Source organism: Pseudochaenichthys georgianus, chromosome 7 (assembly GCF_902827115.2).
Source record: "Pseudochaenichthys georgianus chromosome 7, fPseGeo1.2, whole genome shotgun sequence".
Classification (NCBI taxonomy): Eukaryota; Metazoa; Chordata; class Actinopteri; order Perciformes; family Channichthyidae; genus Pseudochaenichthys; species Pseudochaenichthys georgianus.
Window position 1 is genome coordinate 7015274 of NC_047509.1, and position 22122 is coordinate 7037395.

The 22122-nt window shown below is 38.9% G+C and overlaps 1 protein-coding gene across 1 annotated transcript; it reads right to left on the bottom strand.

Annotated features, from left to right (window-relative positions):
- Positions 1 to 1517: 1517 nt before the first annotated feature.
- On the bottom strand, positions 1518 to 17871 carry pip4k2ca (phosphatidylinositol-5-phosphate 4-kinase, type II, gamma a). Its single transcript, XM_034087306.2, has 10 exons — positions 17442 to 17871; positions 15213 to 15310; positions 13185 to 13281; positions 12773 to 12922; positions 8694 to 8840; positions 8205 to 8243; positions 7990 to 8103; positions 5051 to 5312; positions 3783 to 3886; positions 1518 to 3363 (listed from the first exon to the last, which is right to left on the bottom strand). The coding sequence occupies exons 1-10, from the start codon at positions 17598 to 17600 to the stop codon at positions 3283 to 3285; spliced, it is 1251 nt and encodes a 416-aa protein (XP_033943197.1). The 5' UTR covers positions 17601 to 17871; the 3' UTR covers positions 1518 to 3282.
- Between the last annotated feature and the right edge of the window lie 4251 nt (positions 17872 to 22122).

A 22122-nucleotide genomic window follows, 5' to 3' on the forward strand; every position in this document is an offset into this window, starting at 1 on the left:
TTTCTCAAGGTTTTAAAGTGGGAATTAAAAGGGGTAAAATCCTTAAGACATGATAAATTACATAAAGTACATACATTTAAACCAGGAAGTTTGCTCAACACTCACTAGTGTCAAACATGAAACGTTTTTCAATATAACTTGAAAAAGGATCAGAGCAGAGCCACTGAACAAATGTTATAATCTACTCATAAGCTTTTTATGGGATATATTTAGTTTAGTGCTGTCAAAATTATCGCGTTAACGGCGGTAATTAATTTTTTGAATTAATTGCGTTAAAATATTTAACTCATGTGCAGAATGGCCCGCCCCATACGTTCCACCAATGGCAGCGCCAGGGTATGGCTGGGGTAGGCTACACCCATACCAAGAAATGGCTTAGCCCCACTATGGAAAATGATGTTGAAGTTAGCAAAATAAAGTCTGCCAACTCGCGGAGTAAATTGCACAGACAGCAGTTAGTAAGATTGATTTCAGTAGCCACGGTTTTGAAAACTTTTGTCACGAAGTGATCGTCTTCTCAATAGAACATCTTTGATAACGGCGTGGTGTTGTTGCAGGAAGTCCCGACGGAGAATACTTTTGCTCTGGTACAGGGGTGCACATAACTGGTACGCAGGTTATGTGCGTAATTTGAAATGCGTACCGTCACTTGTGTCACAAAGCGCATTTGCGTACCGACGTACTTGTGAAGCTTTTCCAGAAGGCGGTTAGATCACCGGACGACAGAGTCGGTCTCCGTGTGCACAGACAGAGCTGCTGTTAACGTCGGTCTGTACAACGGATTTGTGCCAAAACTACGCCAACCGGCTGCGGAGGGAGACTCCCCCCTTCACTGGAGAACTGCGCTAAAACAGCTGATCACAACGTGCACACTCTGTGGTCACGAAGTACTCCACTTTCCGCCGCCGCCCCCCCCCCCCCCTCCCTCCCGCTGTCGACTTTCCTGAAGTACTCCCCCGTTGATAGAAATCAACACGTAATGAATTAAGACCCCACGGTTTGATGATTGATAGGTGTGTGGGCTGTCTTTCATTTTGACACGCAGAAAAATGTTATAATAAACATAGATACTGTATGTTAAATGGATATATCCGCCATCTTTCATTTATCTTTCCATTCCCACAACAATATACATAAATAAATGGCATATTTTGGACATAGTTCGAATGGTGATTAATCATGATTAATTCATTTTTAAGCTGTGATTAATCTGATTAAAATTTGTAATCGTTTGACAGCCCTAATTTAGTTATAACTCTTTGGTAATGAACATTTTGATTAGTAACTTATTTAATAACAATTATTTTACAATAGTATTTTACAACAGATGACACAATTGCAGTTAAATGATATTACTTTAAACTAGCTACTTCCCAACAACGCAGTTCACTCTGAGGCGAATACGCAGTAGAGAAAAAAATGTGTGTTGAGAAATGTCACATAAAACCGGCACAAACATTGACCATCTGGTGGCATAAAGGGGAACCAAGAGCAATGAGAGGAAATGAGGCAAAACATTTCAGAAATTCCTTGTAAAATATATTTTGGTCCAAAACACGGATTTTTCAAAAACACAACATGTGAAATCATCGAGGAGATGAGGCATCAAACCGAGAGCTGCGCTGCCTGGCCAGTGATTCAGAAATAATCCATCATACCACCGTGCTAAGGCTAACTGCAGAAGCTACTGAAATGTAGTGTTAATGTCCACAGTGTTTTACACAGTACTCTAGTTATTATCACTAAATGTCAAATGTTACAATACACAGACAGCAGATCCTATTGCTATCTTTGTCTGAATCCATCACAATGATTCACATTTGCCACAACACCACGTTCATAAAGGAGTCCGTACAGAATGATGGGCTCATTTCAGGAAGTGTTTTGATATCGACACATGAAAGTATTTTTATTTAAAAAAGGCTAATCCTAAACCCCTCGCAGGCTCTTTACAGGCTCCTGTAGCTAAGAGGCGCTGTCCAACATGTTTACAAGTCAAATGATTTAATGTGCTCTCTATTAAATACCACACATTTCAATTTACAAGGCTGTTCTGTACATTTTCTTTTAAATTTAGTAAATATCTTGAGGAAAATCATACATGATCCATTTTAATTGCGATTCTGCTCTGTCACACCAGAGCTAATTTAATTGTATGCAAGGTGCAAATCCTATTAGGATAAAGCTTTGATCCCACACATTTGGCACTCTAAACATTCAAATGGCCCACAGCATCAATAGATAAATAATATTACGCTCCAACTGTAGAATATAGACTACCATTATTGTTTTAACACCGATCATCATGTCATTATTATTCTAGGATTAAAAGGAATAGTTTCACTTTTTAGGCACCTTTTTACCCAGAGTTAGATGAGAGGACACTAAAACCAATAAAAGGCTAACGCGATAAGCCGGTTTGCTTAGCTTAGCATAAAGACAGGAAACAGCTAGCAGGGCTGTTTAAAGAAAACAAACCCTGACAAACAGCTCCTTGCACTTATAGACGTGTTATTCCTCATTTGTTTGAACAAAATGACGAGTTTTGCGCATTAATTGGCTTCTTTAGAGGTGCTGGATGGAGGATGTCGTTACCTTTCTACAGAGCCAGGCTAGCCTTTCCCTCCGTTTCCAGTCTTTATGCTAAGCTAAGCTAAGCTAAGCATCTGCTTGAATAGCTTCACATTATAAAATCCATGTTCCCTTTCTAGCAGTCTTTTTAACTCCGTCACCTATAGGTCAGTGGAGTAGTGGGTTTCATTGGCATTGTGTACAGGGTGCACATTTGTCAAAAATGGTGACCAACTCATAGAGAAATGACGGTTTGACTGTTACTAGAGGTTAAAAAACGATACAAGGAACCTTAAACATGAAAGCAGTTTCAATCTTTTCATTCAACTTTTGGCAAAAAAAGTAAATAGGCTATGATCTTAACATGTCAAACTCTTACTTTAAGTTTATATCAGGCCTGGGTACCGAGAGAGAAGTGACAAAGAAGAAAACTAAATATTTGATCTCGCACTGACGTGGTCTAACACTGATCAACAGCAGTTTATTTCCATGTACCCTAATGCTCCAGAGTTAAACCGTTAAAGAGTGCTTAATATCTATAAGAACTGCATCTTAAATCTTAAAAATAAATATATGCATCAGAAGTAGTACATTATGTTGCTACAAACGTAAGTAGTCCCGCCTCAGATCCTCAGAAACAACGATCTGTGTGTGCGTACTAATTTCTTTTGGTCGAAGGGTAAAATAGATGACAGCGTTCGGAGCCGAGTGTTACGCAAAGATGTTGGAGATGAAGTCGCGAAATCTTTTGGCGTACTGCTCGGGGTGGACTGTGGAGATTTCAGCGCCGGCCTGCAACAAAGAGAGGGAGGATGGAGAGGAAAGGGAAAGGTCATCAACATCATCTGTGAACAGAGTTGTGAATAACCCGACAGCATCCCTCTTCCGCCTCACAAATATATTTATTCCTCAAGCAGTATTATTCCACTGTACAGTATTTCATTTTACATCATGTTCTTGTTTATCTGATTCTACCTTGCGTGCATATAGACACCTACATTTACTTGGACACTTGCAACATTTAGCTTCTTGTATTTTATCCTACATACATTTGACTTCTCCTGCATTTGCACATTGGTCTTGCGACATAATCTTGCACTATTCTATTTAAACTCTGTTTCTTCTTGCCATAATTACACTGTAGCTACAATGCGTATGACAGTAAAGCTTTGAACCTTGAACCCTTCTTCCTCCTCTCCCGTGACACTCACCCCATGTTTGACAGTTTTTGCTGCATGAGCGGCTTTCTTCTTGGCGTCGTACTGAGTGAGGACGTCGATCAGGCCCATGAAGTACACTTCCCTCTGAGGGGCTCCTGAGATGAAAGAGAGAACAATCAGGGTTTTTACATTGGCTGTATCGACAGTACTGACAGAAAACACTCATCCAGATGAAAGCTCCCGGGTAAGAAATGAATATCAAAGCCTATAAAGATATATCCTTATATTATTTTCCAGATGATTCTAGATGGTGAAAGTGGAGATGAAAAGACAACATGGAGACGTATAGAAACTTCAGGAGATCATTTTGGAATTACAGATTCAGGGTTTGGACACACTGCATCTAAGGAATTATTTGCTGCTTGTTTTCTTTATTCATCATTTAAACTTTATGTCTCTACAATATTTGAAAATTGTGAAAAAAAGGCGACATCTTAAAATATACATATTCCTATGAAACTAAGAAAATAGCTTAGGCCAACATCTAAAATATTTTCCATTTAAAGAGATGTAAAACAGAGAAAAGGCCGCAAATGATCACATTTCAGGAGCTGGAGGCAGGAAAATCTCACAATAATAATGATTATATACTCTGACTAATATTTCTTATCTCTACACGCAGGGGTGTCAAACTCAATTTCATTGCGGGCCACATCAGCATTATGGTTGCACTCAAAGGGCCGGTTGTAACTATAAAAATATATAATATATATATAAAATAATGTATTATATTACATTATTGCCTCTGAATTGGATTATTATCAGATAGGGTAATAACTAACTACATTTGAAAGCAGAAGTTCAGGGCAAATAATTGCAAGTCTCTTCAGTGCGCATGTCACAAAACGAGATGCATTGTGGGACATGTAGTTTATGGGCAACCTGCTTCTGTAAAGTGGCATGTAACCGTATAATAAACGTATTATATTCTTTGCAAGCTCTTGCGGGGCCACATTAAATGAAGTCGCGGGTCGGATTTGGCCCCCGGGCCTTGAGTTTGTCACCCCTGCTCTACAGCATGTTAACCTACATAAACATGAAAAAAAAGTTAGTGCTGAACAGATTTAAAATATGGGGAAAATAAAGCACTTTTATTGGACTGGTATTGAGTTTCAGGAGATACTTTGAGAAGAAATAATAAATAAATCAAATAATGATTTAGGAAAGAGGAAATGTCTAACCAGTGCATCCTACCTAAAACATTACAAAGTCATCTCATTCTTAAATAATGGTATTGTGTGGCCTGAGCCTTTGTTCACCTGGGCAGTTCCCGATGGCGTACACGTCCACGTAGGGGTCGAACTCCCCGGGCCCCAGAGGTTTGCAGCAGGACATGTACCCAGCGATGCCCTCTGGAGAGGTGCCATAGGACCCCACCGCTGCCCCCGCCAGGCCGTTCTCTGCATCTGGATCTTCCTCGTTGGACACCTCCTCGCCCTCCTCTTCATCACGTTCAGCTCGACCCACATCGTGGATCCCGAGCAGCAGGCTGTAGTCCATGATCTTCAGCCGCACTAGGAACTGAAGAGGGATATTTGTTAAGAAGCTTACAGAGAAATGTATTTACTGTGAGGGAAAGACGCACGGTAAAATAGTGCTGAACTGTTAACCAGAGCTAAATGAATCCACAGACAGGGATGCAAACTCATCAGGTATGAAAAAGGTGACAAGGACCCGAGCCCCCCGACCCCAAGGAATATCGGCTTTAAAATTAGGAATAACAGATAATTTTAGCAATCAGAACAACTAAAGCAGCAGTGTTACTAAGAACAGAAACGCCAAAGAGTCACATCTAATATACATATATATAAAAGCATTTATTTTAATTGTAAGTGTAGCAGGGAGTTTAACATTTTGGCAGCACTGTTGAGCATTTTGAAAATGTATTTTCATGCCTCTGTGCAAGGCTTAGTCTTTCTATCTTTATAGCCACTGGTGTAAAGTAAGTTCATAAACTCAAATACTACTTGGGTACAATTTTGAGATACTTGTACTTTATTTAAGTATTTCAATGTTTCTTTTGCTACTTTGTACTTCTAATCCACTACAGTTCAGAGGTACATGGTGTACTTTTACTCCACTACATGTATTAATCCCTTTAGTTACTTCACAGATCTGGATAAATGATGTGAAATCTAATCAAGTGTTGAATCAGACTTTAGTTCGACCTGGAGTAAATCCACAAGCTACCCTGCAGAATACAAAGTCATTCAGACTAGCTGCATCTTTACCAGCTTTGAGAACACTTTAATGATCATATATATTATTCTCAAATGGACCAATCTGCACAACGACTACTTTTACTGTCGCTACTTTAATACTTTTACTTGAGGAACATTTTGAATGCAGTACTTTTACTGTAACAGAGTATTCCTACACTCTGGTGCTTCTAGTACAAGACCTGAGTACTTCTACTTTTACTGTCGCTACTTTAACTATATAATAATAATGATAATACTTTTATTTGAGGAACATTTTGATTACAGGATTGTTCCTAGATTCTGGTACTTCTACTTTAACTCAAGTACAAGACCTGGGTACTTCTACTTTTACTCAAGTACAAGATATATACTTATACCACCTCCGTTTATAGCCTATGAAAAAAACGAATAGAAAACGAAGGCTAAAGCTAACGTTAGCAGATAGTGACAATGTATGCTAGCTAGCTAGCTCAACGATAATATTGCGAAAGAAAAACTTTTCAGTGCACATCACGCTCTGCGCTCCGACAGGGAACTCTGCTCTGAATACCTGAACGGCCCGTTCTAACAGCTGTTCACCAGCGGTCCAGTCTGTGCCACAGTGACTCCAGACCGCACAGTTAATATTAACGAGCGCACCCGTAGCAGGTAATGTGGCTGCTGAAGCTAGAGTAGACCATCATGGCGGAGCAGCAGTCTTATTATACATCCATGAGCAGAGCCGACAGGCAGGAAGACTCGAGCACACAGCTCGCGCTTCATTATCATATATAAAAAAAGAACACCATGAGTGTCATGATGGCACATAACAGCTCGCGGCCGCAGATTACTCCGGGTCCCATACCCCCCCATACTCCAAAAATATTTTTATTGCAGATCTACATGAATCACACAAACGACCTATTTTGGATTCAAAACGGCGAATTTCGCCGAAAGGTGACAAGTTTGCATCCCTGCACAGAAGAGTCATTCAAACATTTGGACCGGTTGTTTCTAGAGGGAAAATCACCCTAACCCAACCTACCAAAACTGAAATATCTTTAGTTTTTATATGTTGCTGAAACAAAAACAACAATTTGCAGGAACATTTGTATTTATATATCAACTTGCACTACACGAACATCTGGGAATATTGAATGAAATGCCTTGTACATGCACAACCCTCCTCTACTAGATCCTGCTGCTCTTCATGTTTGTATGTTTTCAGTTGATGTCGTTTTGATGCACGACAAAGACAAATTCCCAGTGCCCTGAGACTTTCTTGTTTATATTCTGTGATGTTTACATTTGAGATGCGGCAACCTGTTACATTTTAGCATTTCGTCGAAGAAAATAAATACTTAAAGAATGATAAAAAAAGTAGCAGATGAATCTATCCGGAGCACTTTCAGCCATATACTGACATCACCGATAACCACCACGCAGCGCCACAGGAGGTCTTTCCTCCCAGTGGCCATCAGACTCTTTAACTCTTCACCCCTACATAAAGGGAACTGAGAACTTCCACACCAACAATATGTGCAATATACATATCAATATAATTGCCATCATTACAATACACTCGCTGCTATATAACTATGTGCAATATTATTAGTATTATTAATAATGCTATGATAACGTGCAATTACGTAACTGCCACTACGTTTTATTTTTTGCACTACTAACTACTGCTAATAATTGCATTGATTGTGTGACCATCTATGTTTCATGTTGTCTGTAGATGTTAATTGCTCTTCTTGCTGCACTTTTAGCGTACAGTTTTGCTGTTGTGCTGCTGTGTTTATTGTATTTTGTTACTCTGGCACAACAATTTCCTTCGGGATAAATAAAGTCTTATCTTATCAATTTGAATGACCTATGTTTATGTTTTGAGATGTAAATGAATCCCACAGCTGCTAAAATGGCATCACAGCCTTGGTGCGTCCCTGACGTGCTGATGGTGCCTCCGTGTGGCGGAGCGGTGCAACAACAGAGAAGTGTCTCATTGAATCACCTACCTCCACATCTCTGTTGAGTTTCTCCATGACCTTCTCCTTCTGCTCGTCGGTCACATACACCTTCTGCATGTTGTTCCTGAAGTCCATGTCCTTGAAGGTCGGGAGCTCTTTTCCCTTTAGGAATAAAAAAACATCTTTAGCAGGAGTTAGGGAGGGACGTAAGGAGGAGACAGTGGGCCCCATTAGGATATACAAATGAAGAATTGCTATTTTACCCTTTCTTTGTCACTTGCTTCACGAGCCACCAGAGAGCCCTGGAAAAAATAGAGATTCAGAAACATTAAAAAAGGCAAAAAACGACATTACTTGCAAAAAGTAAACCTTAAGGGTAATCAGTGGAGCTGCTCTCAGTATAGTTATCATACAACACATTGCTTGTCTAATTATCAAAAATAAATGGATATGTACGTTCTTTTATTGAGAAATAAATAGAATTTTAAAATGAAAGAAACGATTGTAACATTTTAGAGTGCATTTATATACTGATACTCTTTTAGAAAAGTTCCCTGAAGTCATTCTTCTTCTGTTTATCGTGCTAATGGTAAATTGAGGAGCAGTACAAAGCCACTTCTGTGCTAAAGGCAAAAGGTTTTAAATTAGCTAAACATGTGCATCTCAGGACCCTTTCAGAGAAAACCGTATATATTGACTATAATGTATAACTTCATCATTTCTTTGAGCAGTGCCGAGTAGTTCCTCCTCACCTTCAGGTCGTACTTCCTGTGCACCAGCAGTCTGTGGCTGAACATGTTCCTCATGACGATCAGGTACGTCTCCTCGCTGTCCACGCTCACACGGTACATCCCGAGGAACTGAGGCAGCAGCGTGCTGCCGTGACACTTCACTATGTGCTACAGAGAGGGAACAAAGGGTATTCGCATGGCAGCTCGAAAAGTGGAACACGTTTCTAATTTAGACATAAAAATAGCAGAAGACAGATTAACATATTAAAGGCTAACCAGCATGTGTGTATGAGAGTTTATGGACACCATTTACTGATCATGTTAACATTTTGATTTAACTGATGATCGAACGGAAAACGTATTGCAGTAACAATGCCGTTTCAGAGTTTGTAGACACTTGATCTTTTTTAACAGTTATTATACTTCACTTTGTAATAGATTACCATTTGTTGTACAGATGAAACTTAAACTTTTAGCCTTTTTATTTTTTTCTGCGAGAGAATGCCACAAACCTGTGTTAAGTGTAACATATTAAAGGGTCTATGCAGGAATCCTGAAGTCAAATGTAATACTTTTTAAGACCCTTTCCACACATTTTAAGACCTCATCGCCACTTGGAGTTCTAACCGGTTACCTTGGCGACACACTTTACCTCACATTGACTATATACAGCATTGATTGTCCTTCCTCCTTATCTTCCAACCATTTGGACGCAGACTTGCATTTCCCCATAACGACGTTGTTTAGCAACCGCTATCAAGCAGTGAGCGTGCGATGTCCTGTTCAGATGGCGTCAAACCCAACGGGATGCCATCAATAAACTACACAAAATCACACTACACACCTACGCAATTTATATTTATTTTTATTTACCCAGGTGTATCCCATTGAGATCATTGATCTCTTTTTCAAGGGAGACCTGCAATGATTACAATCAGGCAGACTGTAGAATACAACCTCTTTGGACAATTGATATACTTATTGGAAACAACCTACAAAATGTAATACCTTGGAAAATGCACTTTAATACTTTTTAATAGCCTGAATTTTCGCTAAATTGATTTGTCAACTTTTAATACTTTTTAAGACCCCGCGGACCCCCTGTATTAATGTATAAGACTGTATTTCATGTTTAAAATTCTAATACAAATATTGTAAAAAATGAAGACAGATTTGCAGCTGAAAGATTACCACAAGTCTTAAAAAGGCCTACAGTCTTACATGTTTCCATATTTAAAGGTCACTTTAAAAGCAGAGCAATTACTGAGTGTATCCAGGTTAGACTTTGAGCCGTGCTCAGTCAGTTAAAATAGACTTTCTTCACAGTGACCTCATTCAGTGTCCCATGAAACACACTGGGCAGGAGGTTAAAGAGTGAATCCTGGTTTCAGGGATGCAAACTCATCAGGTATGAAAAAGGTGACGAGGATCCGAACCCCCGGAAAATTCATCCAAGTAATGACTGAAAGCAAAACATTGATAAAGCCTTTAACAGCGAAGCCGTCGTGCTTGCCCTAATGCTCGAGTACAATATGTCAGAGATGAAGCACTCGAGTGCCGATTTTCGGGACTCGACTCGGACTCGCGCACTGATTGACGCGACTCGGACTCGTGAATTCTCGCGTATGATGACTTGGACTCGGACTCGACTCGTACATTGACGCTCTGACTTGGACTCAAGCAAGTGTTCTCTGGAGTCTGATGTCCTCTATCCTAGCGTGTGCACCTGTGAGGCGAGTTCACGTACTGGCCCCCGCTGTTCCAGTCTAAACATGTCTAGGACACACCCCGCATCGTGCTGTATGCTTTCACACATTCTGCTTCCACATTGGAAAAGAGCAGCGCAAAATGCTTGTTATGTTATGTGGAAACAAGATTGAAGAGAAGGCTCCGTAACACATTACTCTAAGGATCGAGTTCAGACATAGGCTGTGTTGAACACTATCATCAGAGTAACGTGATCTAATCAATAAATAAAGATTCAGCCGATAACACATGTCAATTTGCATGCTAAGTAGCCATGTGCTTTCTGGGGCTACATCTTTATTAGTAAACTGATTTAACCGATAAAAGTTCCTTCAAAATAAGAGTCCCCATCTTATTACTATCAAAATAAAAGTGCAAAACGAAAACTTTACCATAGGAAAAATATTGGCATACAAATATAATCACTTCTCTAAAAGTTAACTCATTTTAAATATAGTTGGACATATTAAAAGTTATTTACAATAATAATATTAGTAATAAGCTTTGTATTTGTATAGCACCTATTACAAGAATTGTAGCCAAACTTGCTCCACAGCAGTTCAATAGACAGATTAGTATAACATGACAGGATAAAAGCAATGTAGAGGAGCAGCTACATTTCAACACATATCCACGAAGATTAATACATGAAGACTTGTGACTCGGACTTGACTTGGACTCTTCTTAGGTGACTCAGACTCTGACTCAAACACAAGTAATGATGACTCGGACTCGACTCGGACACTCCTTGGGTGACTCGGACTCAAATACGACTCTCCCTTGGTGACTCGGATTCAACGAGTGACTTGGACTCGTGAATTGGTGACTTTACGACAACACTGCAATACGTCAATATTGGGTACAACATTTCTAAAAAGAATAGTCATCATCTGAATCTACAGTTCTTTAACACGCAAAACATGTTCCCTAAAAACTAAATGTTGACTGGAAAAGTGACACAATAAACAAACGGTCATGATGAAAGAGGGAAACTGTGTAATGCCTCGGATAACAATGAGTTCATTCAAGTGCATTAAAAAAAACACTCTGAAAACAGAGCTGCCATTTTTCCTCATCTTCCTCCCCGTTCTGTGTAGGCTGCGTAACCACCGGCTACACATTCCTATCAAACTCAAAGCAGCGAAAAGTTTACTCAGTGGTCCGAGTTCTGAAGTCCCCTCACGACTCGGCCAAACAAGCATGAGCACTGATACCAGACTGGGCCGCAAATGTATAATAAGCCTTTATAGAAACAAACAAAATAGAGGGGAAAGTGTGTCACCTTCCTCGTATCTCTCCTACAAACGTACTCTACTATTTACATGAACATAGATGTGTGGATATGAACATTTGCATATCTTTAGTAAATCAGCAACTATAGAACTGTTTGTTCCCCACGCTGCGCAGCGCTGTAACCTTGATGATGAGGGTTTTGTTTTGCCTGCGTTTTTATTCAGTTTCCCCTAAGGGAGGTTTACATTTAGGGTCTTGATCAAGGGCAATTCAGCACGACAGATGTTTTCTCTTCTCAGTTTGAGTATGTAGCGGTCTGCCTACTCACTGCACCACATTTGGGTCGACGTCCCTCGCCATGAGGCAGAAAAAGAAAAATAATCCCCCCAGGAAGTGCTAATTTTAGGAGCTCAAAAAAGGTCCAAACAAAGGTTAAAGAGAACATTCTGTAAGTAGGACGCAGTGTGGGAAGCTTAACACACAGTTCAGTAAAGCAGACAGGATGCAAGTGATCCAGGATCTGTGTGTGATGGTATCAAGTCTGGAAACTGACAGGAATAACCTTGAATGAATGAGTGAGGGGCAAACTGAATGAACAGGTAGATGGAAGGAAGGATTCAGATTCAAGATGCAGAAGCAGCTGAAACGGAAACGACCCAGTTCTTTGCCAGATGTTGGTTTTCCAGAATATAATAAAAATCATCAATAATAACACAATCTCCCAGTACATAAACAATTTAAGAGATTATTCAGCATTTAGAGACATTACTCCGCCCGACTTGAAAAAGCTAGCAGAGTGCTATATGAGGGTTTCCTGTAAACACATTAAGCTGTGGAGAGACTTGTCTCAAATACATTTACAGAAGTGACTAGCTTCTTGCTGAATACGGTGTAAAGTTCATCTTAACATTTTGCATGTTTTACCAAAACAAGATTTTGAGATAATCAAATTAATTGTACACACATTGCCCTGGACCTACATTAAACTGTATATTTGTAACACTCGTGTTTTACAGTAAGTCCTCAGTAAGAACTAATAAGACGGGGTACGGGAGTAAGAAAGTATTGACATAATGCTGGGTAGAACATAGGGAGTTTTCCTTCAACGACCAAGACCTTACCTGGTGGTACTCAGACAGGATGTTGTGCATGTCTGCCACATCCTCGCTGGAGATCTGCTTGATGACCAGCGTCCGGTCGTAGGAGTTGAGGAGCAGACCCTCTCCCTGATCGTCTACACTCCTCACCGGGGGGCTGCGGGTCAACGAAACCTAGACAAGCACACAGTTAAGAGTAGAAATGAGCCTTTTAGTTTTAACTCAATTTTTTCTTATAATTTGTTTTAATATGTTAAAAAGTTTGTTTGTATAGGATATTTTAGACAAACGAGGCATTTTAAAGCACTTTACATAAACCATCTAAAAACGGGTGCTATAAATACATAATAAAGACAATTTCATTAAAAAAAATGTAGGAGATACATCGCTATAGGACAACAAAGTCTCATCAGATACTGAACATTACTTCACATACCTGATAATCCAGATCCTCAATACCAAAGCGCTCCCTAAGATTTCGGAAGACCTGAGGACAGTACTCTTTGAATTTGAAATGTCCTGGGAGATTTTCTCTGCAAAATGAGAAGACGTAAGAAAGTGAAAAGGGGTGGCTGAACACAAATGAACAAAAACATTTTTTATAGCGGACAGCACACAGACGTCAGGATTCTTTCATATGTTTATGTTCCTCTGCAGGTTAGCCTATACACATTGTCAGGTAGTGCTGCACGATTAATCGAAAAAAGATCGTGATCTCGATTCAGACACCTACGCGATCTCATTTCTAAATTACGGCGATCCTATGACGTCATGCTGATTTTTTTTTGGGGATTTTTCTTTTTTTTACATTTTTTATTATTTTGCTTCTGAATAATACCAACTTGCAATGTCAATCATACTTAAACGATGTAAAGCAAATATACTCTATACATTTAACATAAAAGTACCATGATCGCATGCAAATGGTAGTGTTCTGTCTGTCTCTCCTCCTCTCATGCAGTGTTAACCTATGGTGTTAACGCTGCAGCCACGAGGGTTGCCAGTTTTTGCGGAAGGAATAAGCAACCAGGTCTATGAAAACAAGCGCAAAAGAACATGAGCACTTTAAACCTATATCAGGTCGGCTATTTGAAAATAAGCTATCTACAAGCTTACAACCGCAACAACCATTATTACTTCCTACCAACTTTACAGAAAGATAAGCCCAATGTGGCTTATAATAAGTATACCTGGCAACACTCACTGACTGCAGCACGTGAGGGCAGGAGCCGGCAGTATCTTTACAGAAGCGTTAGCATTAGCACTGATTAGCAAAGAGTGACGAGAGCGACTAGTAGTACAGGAAAAACAGAAATGAGTGACACAGAAATGAGTGACGAGGAGGTCGAGGACAATGACAACAACACCGATGAAAAAAAAAGGGGGGAACATTGTAACTTGCCAGCATTCCTCCCTGAAACCTCAGAATGTCGACATGTTGGTGTTCTTAGCCAAGAATCTTAAAGTGCAGTAGATGGACTGGGCAGCTAGGCTTTATTTACATTTATTCTGAAGCTGTAACTTTATGTTCTGTTCCGTTTTTATATTCAGTACTGACTGCAGTATTTAAGTTAATCCTTTTGATTCAGTGACATTACTACTCAGTGGAGTCTAGCACTTTGTTTAAGTTTTTTTCAGTACAAGAACCTTTAAGTGCAGTAGTTGAACTGGGTGCTAGCCGGCTAGGCTTTTTTTAATATTATTATTCTAAAGCTGTGACTGTTTTGTTTTTATATTCAGCACTGTGGTGAGGTATTTTGAGTAACTTAAGTGCATTCCTCCCTGTAACAAACAGGTTGGTGTTGTTGTACAGTAGTTGGGTGTCCACTGTGGACAGGTGCTACTGCAAAGTTTACATTTTGTTATTATAAAGCTGCAAAAATTCAATTTGTTATGTTCAGCACTCAGGCAGCAGCAATATCTTTATTTTAGTTACTGTATGTTTTGTTACCAGAGAGACTTGAGTTTAAGTCAAGCACTTTGTTTAAAGCCATAGTAGTTGGCTGTCAAATTCATTTTAGTTACTCTATGTTTTTGCTACAAGAAACTGAGACTTGGATTTAAGTCCAGCACTTTGATGTTGATGGTGTCTGTTTAAAACCACAATAGTTGGCTCCAGGTGCCACATTTTGAATGTAGTAATGGTTGTTCAGTATTCAGCAACTACAGACTAAAGACAAAGTTATGTTTTTAAATTTAAACAGACAACATTTGTCTCTCTTGTAAGAGAGACAAATGTTGTCTGTTTAAATTCATTGTACTCACGTGACGTCTAAGAGTAAGAGTGCAATACATATTTTCATTGAAACGATGAGAATCGTGTGAGAATCGTGATCTCAATTCTTATGGAGGAAAATCATGATTCACATTTGAGCAAGAATCGTGCAGCACTATTGTCAGGTACATTTGATTTTAGGTGCAAGTATTCACATTTCAACCAATTCATTATCTGCTTATTTCTTACTTGTTAAAGAGGTGGTTGTTGACTTTGATCTTAGTGTTTGCTTTAAAGTCGTCAGGCAGCAACATGACGGGAACCGGCACCTGGTTAAGATCATTGATCTGAAAGAAAGAAGGTAACAACAATGTTAGCATTTCTTTAATTTTAAACATGCTGCATTGACTGGGATGCATGACACTAAATGTTAGGCTACAAAACCATCGCCATTCATATGCCTGAGAGGGTAACTTTAACCTGTTAAGCCCCGAGCCTGTTTTTCAGGTCTCAGGCTCGAAAATGACATTCCCAGAACAAATGACCATATCTACCCTTCTAAAAAGGGTTAAATTAATAATCTTTTTTCTCAAAGCAAGGTTACACCTGTGAGTTGGATGTAGAAGTGTCAGAATCAATATAGATGTTTTTATTTTAAAGTAAATTCAGATTGAACACAGTAAAAAAAATGTAAATTATTCCATCCGTCCGTCCAAAATGTTTTTACTTATAGTGAAAACCACCCTTGAATGATGGGATGGTAGACTAAAAGCTTTAGGAATCCAAACTACAACATATAATAAGTACCCCAGGGTTTCCCACACATAGACTATACTTGGGCGGGCAGCCCAGGTATATTAACGGCCGCCCAAGTATATTTCGCGACCAATTTAGGTTTTGTTTTTTTTAATAATTAAAAAAAAAAAAAAATTCTGCGATCAATTAACTTGTGGACAATGATCCCTCGCTCCCTTGCACTGATCTCGCCTGTTAAGTGGCCTGCCTCACACAGGGTGACTGGCTGTCCACATGATGTGGCCTGCCGACATGGCCACTGTCATACAGATCATAAATCAAAGCCCTTGATTGGTCTCTGTGTGTCATTCAAGCTCCGGATAACCTCAGCTCAGGTGAGGTAAAGGACTCTCTGAGTGTTTAGATAGTTAACTTAGTCTAAGACCCCCACTAAAAATCACATGGATAGGTTCCTAAATACATTTATAAATACATTTATTTTTTTAAATAGTAACCTATTTTCATATGTTCATGTGTGGGTAGTAGATTTAAACTATAGGGCTATCATTATGGGCCCTGTCTGTACCTGTTCGCTCTGGCATCACGTGAAGGGTCTGCTAACAGAAAGGTTAATGTTGTTGCACGCCACCTCACCTCAGGACGCTCAGGGGTCATTTAGATGCTTCTTATGAGGCTTGTGTTTTGTTTTGGTAAAAATGGTTTGTATGGTCCGTTAGCTGAGATTCTTCCCGTTAATCTGGTATAACACATTAATAGGTTCTTAAATATTAAGATGCCCTGAGAAAGTGTCGTGAAAAAAAAGCCCCCGCCGAGGGGGGCTTTGGGGCTTAACAGGTTTTAAACTAGTTCAGATCTTTGAGTACTTGTACTTCAAGTAATAGGATATACATTACTGCACTGACTAGTTATACTAAATTATTTCCTTTAGTACACTAAATCTTTCAGTATGGCCATACAATGATTGTTGGTAGCTGCTACCAGAGTCCACGGTATTTCCATAACATTTTAATAGCTGTGATCCAATACACTTTTGTTGATGTTTGCTGTGTAACATAAACAGCTGCAGTGCTGTAAAGTAACTAAGTACATTTACTCTAGAACTCTGCTTGAGTATTTAAATGTTTTGTTAAATTCGTACTTCGTTCTACCCCAGAACAATTCAGAAGTAAATCGTGTAATTTTACTCCACCACATTTGTTTAACACTTTTAGTTACTTTACAGACTTGGATTAATTATGTGAAATATAAAATCAATATTTAAATCAGACTTTAGTTCCAAATTCACAAGCTACCCTGCCGCATACAAAGTTATTCAAACCTTTACCGGCTCTGATAACACTTTAATGCATCAATAATTCTAATCAAAACATAATATATATTATTCTGAAATGGGCCAATATGCATAATGAGTACTTTTGGTACTTAAAGTTTATTTAGCTGCCAATACTTTTCTTGAGTACAATTACTGGTAACAGAGAATTCCTAGACTCAGGTACAGGTAAAAGAGAACTTCTCCCATCTTTAACAGCTGTTTACAAGTCTGTCACTAGATCCTAATGAACCCACATGTCAATAATTAGTCAAAGCATCTGAGTTTTTAACCACAGATGATCTTCTAGGGTCACAGAATCTCACAGATGTTGGTAAATCAGCTAACTGCTAACTAAGCTAAGCTACGTTTACATTGCAGAGATATGTTAGCATTAGCTTCTAGCGACTCACCGAGTGATTGACGCCCCACATGAAGACGCTCAGGACGGGGTCGCTGGCTCGAAACACCTTCACCTTCTGCTGCACGAAATGTTTCTTTTTCGTTTTAGTCTTCGGAGCCAAGACCACCATGGGACTGGAAATAGCTCCGGAGTTACCGAGGGCAGCCATGACCGCAGACGGGCTCTTCTCGTCAGTCTTCCTGGAAGCTAAACGAGCTAACGGCTCTAGCTAACGTCTCCTCCCCGGCCACAAAACAACCAAAGGTCACCTGTCGAGCTTCGGTTCTTTTACACTGTCTCTATTTTTCAAAACCTGGCGAGCTGAATCATTACTTAACTTAATTAATGCGTGACTAAATTATTTCCCAAATCATTGCTGCTGCTGACAGTCCACCTCCGCCCTCTCGAGCCCACCCATGTTATTATCAACCACGTGGTGAGTTTGTGATTGACAGGTGGCAACGACCAGTAGAATCGATATAAGTGCGTCAGGTGACCTAAAGTGGGCGGTTCTGGCAAAGTTGCATGGTGCTTTCAAGTAAGAGAGGTCAGTCGGATTTATCACCTCTTTAATTCTGTTACCTCATCACTTCGTCTAACTTCAGTTGTACTAATCTTTTAATCAAATAAAATGTGTGAAATTACAACAAACATACTCTGTTGCAAGCTAAAGTAGGCTACATAAGTAATATTGGCAAACTGTAATTAAATTAAATGGATTCATTATCTAGAATGTCTAATTCTATAATCAATAAATCAGCCTATATCACACAATTATAATTAGACTTTAGATTAGATAATTAGATTTGTACACTTCATTTTATGTTATTAGGTTGATAACGTAAAACTAATTCATATAGTAAGTTCAAAAGCATAACAGTTCTGCAAGATGAGGGCAATGTGCAGAAATGTGAACACAACATAGTCATACCAATGCTCCAAACACTGATGGACAATGATTAAGTGATAGTGATACAGACAGACAGCTTTGTTGGATCAAACCATGCATGATGGTTATGTGTGTGTTCAGTGTCCTACTTAGTGATCACATTTAAGCAGATGCATTCAACTCTCATTATGGTTGCCCAAAATATATTTGTTAACCTCTAGAGGGCAGTAAGATCCTAAAAACAAAGGACAACGTCATGATTTGAGGTACCTGTGTAGACATCTGACAGAAACAGAGCTACACACTATTTATTATAACCCTGTTTTGTTTAAAATGGGGAATGTAATTCTTGCAATGTGGTTTTCCATTTCCATCAAGTTGTTGGACTTGTGAGAGACAGATATAATACAAAAAAAACTGTGGCAGAATTTAAGATATCCAGGGCTTTAATCCCTAATATTGGAAAAGAAGAACATTCTTTTTATTCTTTCTTATATTTATAAAAAATTAAAAAAATGTTATTTACATGACATGTTACTTGTTACATACTCAATACAGTGGACAATCACCGCAGGAGCAATTTGGGGTGAAGTGTCTTGCCCAGGGACACAACGACATGCTGACTGCAGTGGGGTTTGGACCTGCTGCTACCCCCTGATCCGAACACCAACGCACAACCCACTGCGCCACACGCCTCCATTTAAGTTAAACATTGATGATTAATTGACAATGTGACATAATATACACATTAAACAAATACAATATGTGTTTAAACTACAACTGACATGCATAGAGAATAGCAGAAGAACACAACATCAGTAATATACAAAAAAAGGTATTGATTGATTTGATTTACTTTTATCAGAGGTGGTCCAAGCACTCAGTTAATTAAATGTGTTCCTGCATACAAGAAAATAGCAAATGTACCTACTGTTATAACTGTCCACAACTAGTTAATACAAGTCAATATACACTTGTATACCGATTAGCTTATGATTTGCAAATCTACTTTCTCAACTTATTGTCTTTGACTTTACATATCACAAAATGCTGATCGTATATATTTAATATCATGTACCATTTTGAAATGAGCAACTAAGAGATTAAATGAACCCCAGGTAAAGCAGTGTTTCATGCATAGTTTCATGTATGTGTCATACTGTAGTTGGGTGTGTCCAGAAGTGTGCTTTGTTGCACCTGTAACCTCTTGCAACAGTTATGTCACAATTTGGCAGATTGCACTGTTACATAACTGCAGAGAGGTGAAGAGTTAAACCACTAGGCCTATATGCAATAGTTTCCAGGGAACGGTAACTTACTAATTTTCTTCTTCTATATTCTAGTTTTCTATTTGAATGTATGACAGCATTACTATGTTATTTTGTTTTCCAAATGTGAGGCCTGTCAGCATTCAATTGTAGTAAACAGTTCATTTTTCCAATATGCTTTGAACGCAGCACGGTTTCCAACATACATCTTCGTACACAAGCTCTATTTCCCCCTTTGGCTAAATCTGACACATTTACATCTTAATGATGCTTTTCATGTGTGTTGTGTCCAATAAATAACAAAATAATAGTAAAGTAAAATATAGGGAACATCCCCAAATGTATTTGATGTTGAAAAAGCAATTTACTTGGTGCGTGAGAACAAATAAGTGTGTTATAGAAATATTTTTGGATTGATTATCAGTTTTTACTTTTGATATGTTTTAGCATGTACACATTTTGTAATATTTGACCTCGAGAATGGAAGGACTCCAACTATCTGCTTGCAAGACATCTGCTTTCAATGTTTAATTTTGGGTAAAAAACTGTACGTGTCATTATTCACATCATACTTGTCATTTTTAAGTAAGTTATACAGAACGGTGGATGTATTGTGCTTGCTTCTCATGCTTAATGCACAGAAAAGATTCGCCAAGAATAGCAGAGCACCCTACATAGAGAAGTAGGACGTGTGGTGGTGTGATTCTACAAAGGATCATGCTTCCTCCTTCATTTTCTGCAAGGCCTTCATTTCATATCACGCATGGACAAATGGGATATTCTATGCTGTTACCTTGGAAACAGGCATGTATCTGGTCTCTGTGTTGCAGAGCAAGAGAAAATCATCTTTTATGTGCCTAGTAATGGCAGAAAAGCAGCATGACTCTAATGTGCTCTAATGTGTAATTTCAATTTCACTGCATAAGGAATGTGAGCATAAAGCCTCAAACTGAAATACACAGTAAGCTGTCCAAGTGCTTCAGAGGGACCCTTCGTAGTAAAGGCTTCAGAAGTGACAAAGTCCCCATATTTGTTAAGACAACTGATTTAGTGTTGTCTGCCTTCATCATGTGTATCACTTTGTCACCACCCTGACTGAACATTTGATTGTGGTATTGCTCTGAATAATGGAAGGAAGTATTTGGGTTACTGGTGTTCCAAAAGGTCTGCTTCTCCGAGGTCTGGGCAGTGCATTACTGTTTTGATGTGTTAGTTTCATCAAGGTTATATATATATTGTTGTCTTTTTATAATTAGCTGCCAGCTAGCATGGCTCTTTGGATGGCCATGACAGTCAGTCAGTCAGTCAGTCGGCCCAAAGTATCCTGTGGGATACATTTCCTGAAATTCAATGGTGATCCCCAGACTTTTCCTCTAAAGCTATATCAATAGGCTTCATGTGTGGCTGTAATTGTCAGTGTCAAATATCTGGATAACTCTTGAATTGCAATTTGGTTCTGACTTTGTTGTCCCCCTCACGATCCTTGATTCTACTTTAGTGCCAACTATGGGTCAAAATGTTGATTTGTCCAATTCAGAAAATGTCACACTGACACAATTCTGGCACATTCAAGAAAGGGCTAACTGCAACTAGCGCTGGGTTTGTCGGCAACGAGTTTTGGGGTTATTTGAAAATTGAGTAAACCCGGCTAAAAGTTGCCAATGTTAAACGGGCCACATTAAAAAACAGCAGACTGATAACAATGCTATACTTGTAGCACTCACATGTTAAAACTGACATGAACCCAGGCCAATATAATGCATTGTCAATTATACCAGAGTTAGCGGAGGGTCAACTGCAGTGTAGAAATCTGTTAAAATACCTACAAAACCTTTGAGTTTCCCATCAGCCTCAGCTGAGCTTTTTGTTTATTGCTAACTAGCATATATAAACATGCTAACAAAATGAACTTAGATGCTAAACATGTTAGCTTTAAACCTGCTAAACATCAGACAGGCTGCATTGTTATTGTTAGCATGTTGCCATGCTGTCGTTAGCATTTACCTCGAAACACTAATGAGTACAGTACCTAAAAGCCATCGTTTATTGACTCTTTTTTGATTACTCTAATTGCTATTGAGGATCGGCCCAGACCCTGGGGGGTTTTAAATCAACACTTAAAACTCACTTTTTCTCTTTGGCTTTTGTTTAATTATCTATTTATTCATTTATTTAGTTATTTATTTATTTATTCATTTAGTTCTTTATTTTAATATTTATAACATAACATAGGATTTCATAAAGTATTTTTAAAATAGTTTATACATTATTGAAATATAGGAATAGTAGATAGGATTACTTAAAATATAGTACCTTATATTTCATCTTTTTTCCCTTTAGACCCTTGCGGTTTATTCTTTAAAAACCCTTACCCACCCCCCATTTCCCCTCTGCTGGTCTATGGCCTTGTAGAGGGTAACGGGGTACAGAGTCGCATCTGACGAAGAGATAGGTTGTTGTGCTCCCTCTCTCTGTTTCTTATATCTAATAGAACTGCTCGGGTCTTGATAGATTGAGTGGGGAAGTTCATGAGA